General features: G+C 41.6%; 2 protein-coding genes across 8 annotated transcripts; one reads left to right on the forward strand and one right to left on the reverse strand.

The window, feature by feature from the left end:
• Window positions 1–921: 921 nt before the first annotated feature.
• On the forward strand, window positions 922–3,905 carry LOC120641511. Of its 7 annotated transcripts, none has more exons than XR_005662291.1 (10): window positions 922–1,072; window positions 1,172–1,384; window positions 1,466–1,842; window positions 1,926–2,001; window positions 2,086–2,465; window positions 2,570–2,768; window positions 2,856–2,972; window positions 3,156–3,412; window positions 3,493–3,565; window positions 3,650–3,905. XR_005662291.1 is itself a non-coding variant. In XM_039917686.1 (9 exons), exons 4-9 carry the CDS (start codon window positions 1,957–1,959, stop codon window positions 3,682–3,684), a joined length of 849 nt encoding a protein of 282 aa, XP_039773620.1. In that variant the 5' UTR covers window positions 922–1,072; window positions 1,172–1,384; window positions 1,466–1,842; window positions 1,926–1,956; the 3' UTR covers window positions 3,685–3,905. The 7 variants fall into 7 exon arrangements, 3 of the variants coding, with proteins under 3 accessions (XP_039773620.1, XP_039773634.1, XP_039773626.1); XR_005662300.1 differs by having other exon boundaries at window positions 3,493–3,560; XR_005662293.1 differs by having other exon boundaries at window positions 3,156–3,390.
• Window positions 3,906–4,981: 1,076 nt separating this feature from the next.
• On the reverse strand, window positions 4,982–8,816 carry LOC120656265. Its single transcript, XM_039934309.1, has 6 exons — window positions 8,198–8,816; window positions 7,964–8,125; window positions 7,725–7,872; window positions 7,365–7,611; window positions 7,174–7,254; window positions 4,982–5,252 (listed from the first exon to the last, which is right to left on the reverse strand). The coding sequence occupies exons 1-6, from the start codon at window positions 8,213–8,215 to the stop codon at window positions 4,982–4,984; spliced, it is 927 nt and encodes a 308-aa protein (XP_039790243.1). The 5' UTR covers window positions 8,216–8,816.
• Window positions 8,817–9,419: the final 603 nt, after the last annotated feature.

A 9,419-nucleotide genomic window follows, 5' to 3' on the forward strand; every position in this document is an offset into this window, starting at 1 on the left:
ACAAACCCTCCGTCCGACTCCTGGAGGGGGAGAAGCCCGAGGCAGGGACTTCAGACCGCGACATCACGGCCCCACCCGAGGCACCCATCGTCTCCGACCCCAGTTCCCGACCAGGCCGATCAAAGGCCCGGAGCCCGATCCCAGCCAATCCCGACCCCCCCCCCACCCCAAAAAAAGGGCTCGGGGGCTGGGGGGTCGGAGTTTCCATCACCCGACTCCGAGATTTTGGAATTAGAGGAAGAGGAAGGTTCGACACCCAACGCCGCGGAAGATTGGAGGGGGCCCTACTTGGATTACCTTCTCTGCGACGTCCTCCCCAATGACAAGACAAAGGCGCACAGGTTGGCTCGACGGGCCAAATCTTATGTCCTCATCAGAGAGGAGCTCTACAAACGAAGCCACACGGGAATCTTACAGCGATGCATCCACATCGAGCAGGGAAAGCAGTTGCTGATTGATATCCACGGTAGAGTATGCGGACATCACGCCGCACCAAGAACCCTGGTCGGGAATGCATTCCGCCAGGGGTTCTATTGGGCAACGGCAGTCGCCGATGCTGAGCAAATAGTGCGCACTTGTGAAAGGTGCCAGTTTTACGCTCGGCAGACGCATATGCCGGCACAAGCGCTCCAAACCATCCCCATTACATGGCCTTTCGCGGTCTGGGGATTAGAGGAAATGTGTGTTGGGCAGGATACACAAATTATTTCCACCAACAAGGACACTGACGAGAAGATGCATGATGCGCCACAAATCCCAACCAGGGATTCAGTCATAACAAGCCCAAAAAGGACCCATCCACTAATATTACTAAAGATGGTATATACTTCTTGCTATTAATTCATTGGGAGTCCACTATAGTCAAACATGAATGAAAATGTGCTAACCCAGTTATATGCTTATTTCCTTTTTCATATTATGTATGCACCCAGATTGATCTAGATGCAATTGAAGCTACTAAAAAAATTCCTGCAGCACCGGGTCTAGAAGAGGTTGTGAGGATCGTGTTGCTATCGTAAAAAGGTATCACATGCAATGCCTTTTTGAGCCCGGCGAACATATATACGACGAGGTAAAATTCTTAAAGAGGATCGGTGATGTTAATAAATGGTTCTCAACATATCACATTTCAAACTCAAATCTAACTGTCACTGTGGTTTTATTCTTTCAGGTCATAAGTGCATACGTATTCTTAATGAGGACACAAGAGCATATGTTAAAGAGGTCCGGGGGTTCGACTTACTTAGAAGATCCGCTTGTAAGAGTGTTCCTCAAGCGGGATGGTGATGAAGAACAAACAATGGAGAATCATTATCCTAATTATGAGAAACGTGAGAAAACTTCTTTGGATGAAAGGGTGTTAACCTACTTGAAGCGTGAAATGGTACCTTTTTATCTCTATCAACATTACCTTACTAATTTTCAAATTGTATCAACTTACTGTAAGCTCCTATGCATTACCTAGGTGTCTATTCCACTAAATATCAATCAAGTCCACTGGTATCTTGCCGTGGTCAATGCCAAAAAGCATCAGATACAGGTACTCGATTCGCTGGGTACAATGTTGGGTCGCAAGGAGCTTGAGCTTACTGTGAGTGATTGCTGCCATCTAGCTACGCGGTTTAAAGTTGTTAATGCATAGCCTTGTGGTAAGATTAGTAAATTTGATCCATACTAATATATTGGTTATTTATGAATTTAGATTTTCGGATTGGAGAGAGAAATAAACTTTGTTTTACGCCGCTTTAATCTAGAAGAGGTAGAATATCGTAAATGGCCAGATGTCAAAGTTACTACTTGGCGGGTTAAAGAGATCATACGAAACAAACCACAAACAGATGGGTTAGTCTCTTTCTACATGATAAATAATTCTCTGCAAGCCTTTGATAGACTGACTATTTTTTTTCCTTTTTGACATACCGAAGATGTTCATGTGGGTTATTCTTGATTAACTACATGGAATATTGGACTGGTGATGCTCTGTCCGACAATGTGAATCAGGTACATATACTCCAACCTTTCTCGGATTGTACATCTATTTAGTCACATATAAATGTTTTTAGTTCTCAATACTATTTTTTACAGGATGATATGACAGAGTTTAGACCAAAACTCGCTGCTATCCTGTTGTTATCAGAAGCAAACATCAGGAAAGGATGCCCATATTTAGCAATTGATGTTGTTGGGAGTCCAAACGATGTTGTGGAGATTGAAAATCCCATGACTATAGATGATACCCCAGCTAAAACTACCCAGTGTGGACAGAGTGAAGAAAAAGCCACACACACTCGATTGGATGACTGCATGCTATCTCAAGGCAAACGTACGCAAGATATGCCAATGACCAGGACAAGGATGAATACATATTCCCTGATTTCTATGCTAGATATGCCAATGAGCAGAGAAGAATTGGCAGAAATTTTATGTGATTATATAATGTCAATTGAAGATGTTGGGACCTTGCAGTACGTGCCTAAACTTATTTCATTCATGAATTTAGTAGTATTTGATTTGATGTGCATTCTAATAAGACACTAATATAGTTTGATCACAAATGAATGATTTATAGGAAAACTTGGGTGCGAAGCTTCAAACCCTACAAGATGGCATTAACTGTCAAGGAACTTCAGATGTCATTGAGGAATGATCAACCAATGTCCACAAGTAGCTTCAATATGGGTGTGCGTATCCTTGGATACAACGAGTACAAAGCGTTGCAATATTCCAAGTCTGTCATGCCAACTCATTTTATGGACCTCCGGTTCTGTGTGAGTTTCTTATCAGCTATGAGATAGTAACATATAACACTTGATAACCATATGCTAGATGCTTGTTCATGTAACCTTTTGCTGCAGAAATTGTGTGATGTTGAGCGGGATATAAAGTATCGTAAAAATCCAAATGCTGAAAGTCTGGCAGAAGCAATTGGTAGAGTTACATGGCTGGACTACGACATGACATGCTGCCGATATGTAAGCTTGTTTCTACTCATGAACATATAAAAATTTCACACACACACACACGCAAAACCGTACTAGCCGGCGCACGGGGGTGGGGCGATCGGAGGCTGGATGGTTGGGTCGGGTACTGTACCCAGGGTACAATATAGTACTACTATATATTAATATAATATAATATAAATTTCTTTTTTGCAGTTTCTTATGCCATGGGTAAAATCTACAAATTTTATGCTATTTGTGCTTGACCATAAGGATAAAAAATTTACTTGGATTGACCCGACCTCAACTCCAGAATGGTGAAAAGATATGCCATACAAGAAGTATGTGCGCGCAATTCTAGATATGGGTATAAAGTATATGAGTGCTATGAGAGTATATGACCAAAAATGGAGCCAAAACATTTTCACGTGGAAAGCTAAAAGTGCAGATGGTATTGTCGAGGATAAAGTCGGGTAACTTAACTCATATCTGAAATTGCAGTGTACTATATATGACTCTGTCACACATGTATTCACATAGCATTCAATCACAGGTGTTTAACTGGCTACATAGTTCTGCAATATATGGCTGCCTGGAAGCATGTGAGGACTACACCAATATGTGTGGTGCGTACGTATATTATGTTTTTCTACGTTCATGATTCATTTCAGCATAACCTGATGCTTATGTATACACAATCTTAACTCCAGGATGGACAAGCACTGAGGAGGAATTTTGTGATTGACACGTTGGCGTTCGATGGAAACTCATATCGGAAAATACTGCCTGATTGTGTTAAGAAGTGCCTAAGCCGCATCACAGGAAAAGACATTTGAATTAGATATATGAGATAAATTATTCAAACTATGTTTATGAGAATATGGATGCTGTGACTTTGTCTAGATGAATTCTTAATCTATTATGGATATTTTGATTTCATCGAATGCAATATTTTTTGGACGTGTACAATATTGTTTTGGGTTTACTTTTGTTCACTCATAGCACTAGAATGGTTCTTTCAAGTCTAAATTAGCCTTATAATATCATGTTGCTTAGACCAACCTCGTGCTACCCATGCTATACATTACTTTGAGTAAACTTTTACCACTATAGTTGAATTTTCAAGAAGTTTTATAAAATTGAATTTTGAATTGATAAAATTTTTGTTGCCCGTAGCAACGCACGGGCACGAACCTAGTAAGAGAAAAGGTCTTTAAGGGAAAAATTGAGATGGTGCCTACAAAGACAGATGAGCAGACTGCCGATATTCTCACGAAGAGTCTCAATAAGGTAAAATTTGAAAAATTTTGAGAAGCACTCGGCATGGTCTGCAGGACTACTTTGGATTGAAGTTTGTCTTGAGGGGGAGTGTTGAAGGAAGCAAGTCAAACTTCTACACTCTTCTCCACAATTCAAGGATAAGATATTTTCCATGAAGTTCTCTAGAATATCTAAATAAAATAAATCAAAGATATTTCTAGGACTAGATATTTTCATGGAAGAGTGTAGAATTTAGATCAAGGGCTATGATTTTGCCACATGTCAATAATCCAATGGCCTTGTAACCCTATAAATAGAGACCCCCTTCCATGCCATGCCATTCATCCATAAGCATGGTAGATGAGAGGTGCTAGTGTTAGGAGAGAAGGGTGAGTGCTAGGCTAGCCACTCACCCTTCTCTCCTCTAGCCACTAAAAGAGGAGAGTGTTGTATACTCTTGTGTAGTATTGTTGTGTTGCAATAAAGAGTTGTTCAGTGTTGGTCTCCCAGTTAAGCAATATAGTTACTTAGTGTATAAGTTGTGATCCATCAAAGGTTGGCTCTGTCACGCCCGAGATTACAAAGGGTCTGGGCTTTATCGTAGGTTGGCTCTGCCACCCGGAAGCCAACTTCATCTGTTGGTAGGCTCTGCCACCCGGAAGTGAAAAGACGACTCTGCCATCAAAAGGACCCAATACACTAAGTAACTAGAAATTTGAGAGGCTGACCGACTCTAGAGTGAGTTGGTGTGTCATAGGTGTAGGTCCTCATCAAAGTGGGTATTAGGGCCACCTCGATATTCCAACACAATACATAGGCAATGTAGGCGACGAAATCCTTATCTTCCGGAGCAGTATTCTTGTGACTATGTCAGAATGACCTTTCCCAGACAACAGAATGCAATTTTCTAGCTCTGGGAACTTTGTGCCAGTTAATTCGTAGAATGCAATCTCCTTTTCCAAGACGAGCACATATCTGACGTTCTTCCCGATGTCTATGTGTGTCACTAGATCAGTCTCGCTTGGAATAAGAGTCCCAGTTTGACCACCATGTCTGCAGTCACACAGAAGTTTATCACCTGCAGTGTAGAGCTGAAGATCAACCTGTATTAGTCCTTTTGGAGCATCTCTGATCTTTAGCGATTCGCGCGAAACGCGTAGCATAGCTGAAATCTCCAATACAACATGGATGAATCTTGCCCTCTGTCCTTTTTCAGTAAGACCTTCCTCTTGGACATCTTTCTTAAGATAATAGTGTAACGAACATGGCACCATTTATGCCATTTCGAGTGATTTTGGTGATCGAATGACAACACAACACCTGGACTAATATGATTGTTAAGATGATCATTCTCAGGCTTTTAGGTTCAAGTGATGACAAAAAGAAAGAGAAGATAGGCGTAGTAAGGCCTGAAGGGCCGCCCCTATGGGGGTTCCGCCATGTTCGTTACAGGGCAGCGCCCTGAAAGCTCTTCGGATCAGGAGCACCGGAAGAACCGATGCCTAAGCATCGGTGCATCCGACGCTTGTCGGAAGAACCGGCGCTATGAAGTTTGGTGCAGAAGGGAATCAAAGCCAAGTCAGCCTAAGCACCGGTTGAACCGATGGGCCAAAAAGGGGGCATCGGTGCATTGGGCGTCCTATGTTCCAGAGACGATGTCAAGACCCAAGAGAAGATTCTTCAGCACCGGTTGAACCGGTGAAGCATCGGTGCATACCATCGGTGTAATGACGTCAGCTGTCAGGAGAAGATTCTTAAGCACCGGATGAACCGGTGATGCATCAGGACTTCAACGGCTACTTCAGTTTATGAGTGACCGGAAGAACCGACGCTACCCCTGCCAGAGGCATCGGTTCTTCCGGTGATACACAGATTTTCAGCTAACCATTGGAGCAACGGCTACAAGACTTGGTGGCCTATATATGCCTCACCCCGGCCATTTGAAGCTTGCTGGAGTTGCTGGACATCCCACACACACCCAAGAACATCTCCAAGCCATACAAAAGCATCAAGATCATATCCTTAGCCCTTAGCACACTTTGAGAGTGTTGTGTAAAGGATTAGCTCTTAGTGAGTGAGATTGCAAGGCTTAGAGCCTTTGTGCTGTGGTTCGTTAGCGAACCAAAACAAGAGTGTGGTGCGCCGGCACCTTGGAGCGTGAAGCTCGCCGGCAACGTCATCGACCCTCCGACTTGGTGTGGAGCGGCGACGAGATCTTTGTGCGGGGGACATGGAGACCCCCATCCTTTGTGGAGAAGCTCCTTAGTGGAACCCGGGGCCAAGGTGATCGTTATTGTGTTCACGGAAGAGACTTGGTGGCCGAGTAGCAATACTCTTAGTGAGTGCTACAACAACGTGGATGTAGGTGTGCCTTTGTGGCTAACCGAACCACGGGATAAACACCCGCGTCAAGAGTTTGCTATCTCCTATCCCGCTCTTTAAGCTTCCGCATTTATTACTTGCAACATTTGTGCCTTTACTTTCATAGAGTAGTTTCTTGTTAGGAAAGGCTATAGGGTGCATAACTCTTTTGGGATAGGGGTTTCACACTACAACAACCTAGTTGCACATCTAGATAGCTTGTTTTAGTTTAAGTTTTGTGCAAACTAGTTGGAGCCATAGGTCAAAGTTTTTATTAGTGCCTAATTCACCCCCTCCCCCTCTTAGGCTAGAGCACCCAATCACTTTCAAATAGTGAAGCAGGTTTTCTCTGATTCCAATGCTGGTGGAATCTTGCATGAGCTTTTTAATGTGCTCAAGAATGACTTTTATTCTCTCGGCTTTTAAACTTTGACATTTCACAGTACCTATCTTAGAGAGGAACAATTGGCCCAAACTTTCATCAAACACAAATGCATCTTCCTTCAGGCTTCTCTTCTTCAAAGCAAAACAACCATATTTGTAGTACAAATCCAATGCTTTTTGTACTTTCTTAAGCACCACAGTAGGCTCAGTGCCTTCCGCAATCGCATACGCCTTCCTCATGGTAATACTCTCGTGAGCCTTGTACCCCAGGTGCTTCAACGTTCTTCGTGTTACCAAGCCAGCAAAGGAACTGCATTAATGCACAAATAATTGAGATTAGAAGGGATCAGATAGACCTCGTAGTATGTTTTTGCTTTATATAACAGATATTAGATTTTGGCACCCAAAAATGAGTAATACCTATCATCATCTTGGTTGAGTGACTCATCGTCACTTGGATGAGGAAGATCCAGAAGGGCTGAAAGAGTAGTAGGCTTGAATTTGGCCCCGTCATCACTTGACACTTCTACCGGATCTGGAATATCAGCAAAATCTTGTGCCGGATCACAATCTGGATCTTCTCTCGGATCATAATTTGAATCTTCTCTCGGATCATAATCCGGATCATTTGGATCATCTTCATCATCATCTTCATCTTCAGAGTAGTCTAGTTAATAGAACAAAAGAAAATTTCAATTAGAGTTAGTTTTCATAGAAGAAAAAAATAAATTGGTATAGGAGAAACCAATATTTTTTTAGAAAGTACAAGAGGACACCTACCAAACGGGGGTTCCTCATCAGCCTCACTCTGCACCCAACTCCTAATCTTTGGCATCAGAACAGGAGGTGTTGTTTCATCTTGCTGATGATTTCTAAGCTGAAATTTAGAATGTGATCCACCAGTCTCATGCTTGTGTCCGTACACTTTCTACAAGAAGAGAAAAAAAATTATTACCTCAAATCATATCAGATTTTTGGAGTTAAACACATGTTGAACACATAATGCACCGAACACTTACTGTGCGCAAGGAGAACACTTTTTGGCATTCTTGGCAGTAAAGTTTCTGCTTGTTGTCCATGGAACCAGAAACACCATGATGTCCTGAGGACTTCCTATGTTCTATAATTTCATCGGTTGTCCTCAAGAGGATGCCACACACACGGCAAAAGAACGAAATAATCTGCATACACAAAAATAATTTCAGTAGCTTAAAAAGCAAGGTAAAATGTAAATATTACAGCTTGAATCTTACATCCAACTCATCCTCCATCAAAGGCTGCACATAGCCTTTGGCTATAGGCTGTCCTTGAGCTCAATGATTATAGTCTTTTAATTCAAGGTCCTTCCGGTCACCACTAAAGGACAGGAATTTGAAATGAAAATATCAAAATTTCCATAGATAATTTAGCAAGCATATAGACCATCTGGATACAGGTCATTCACAAAGATATTGTATAGATTCGTTGATATACATATATAAGTTAAAATGCCAAAGTTAACATGATAAACTGATAATACCAGGCAGGCAACCAAATAGGCAACTTGGAGTGTTTAATTTTGTGTGCAGATGGAAATTTGTGTTGCATCAAACTTTCAGTTTTAACTTATAAACAAACAAAACAAACAATCAGGCATACACTGCTCAAAGTTGGGAACCAAAGAAAATGATGAAAATTACCTCCTAAGGTGTTCTGTTGTCACATCAGTCGCCGAAATAAATAAATAAACAGGCACACACTGCTCAAAGTTGGGAACCAACTCAAAGAGGACATGATGAAAATTACCTCCTAAGGTGTTCTATTGTCACATCAGTTGCCAAAGTTTTTCTCTTTACGACAAACTCAGGTCCTTTCTTCAAGGAGTACCATATAGATTTCCTGTTAAGCATCAAGGCAGACAAACAAATTTGTAGGCACGCACTGTAAATAAGAACTCATCTCTCTAATCAGATGCACTTACTCTTTTGTAATGAACTTTCTTCTCTTCAAATTATCTATTATTTTATCAGGAAGAACCTACATTGGAAACAGTATTTTCAGCACAATAAATTTTCAAGTATTTTATGCAAGAATATATGTGCACCATGTCCACAATACTGATTTTCAGAAAAAGTAAACTCCAGTGTACTCAGGTCTGCCTACCAACTATGAGATATAAACTTGTCACATAAGTAGGATAGTAAGTGTAGTTTTTTAGATAAAGGAATATTGAACAATATCCCGGCCTCTATATCAAAGAGTTATAACCGGCCCTTATTACAAACTTAGAGAGATAAACAGGAAGCAAATTACAAGCCACAAAGCCTATTACTAAACTGCCACCCATTCCGTGCAAAGATTTCCATCGCCGTCACCACCAAGGCGCGACATGCATCTGCAATTAAGACTCTATCCTCCTCCTTTTGCAAAATCGCCCATGTCCTGGTAAGATAAGTGGCCCTGAAAAGAATCTGGAGAACATTTTGTTTTTTAGTA

The sequence above is a fragment of the Panicum virgatum genome, chromosome 1K (genome assembly GCF_016808335.1).
Source record: "Panicum virgatum strain AP13 chromosome 1K, P.virgatum_v5, whole genome shotgun sequence".
Lineage (NCBI taxonomy): Eukaryota > Viridiplantae > Streptophyta > Magnoliopsida > Poales > Poaceae > Panicum > Panicum virgatum.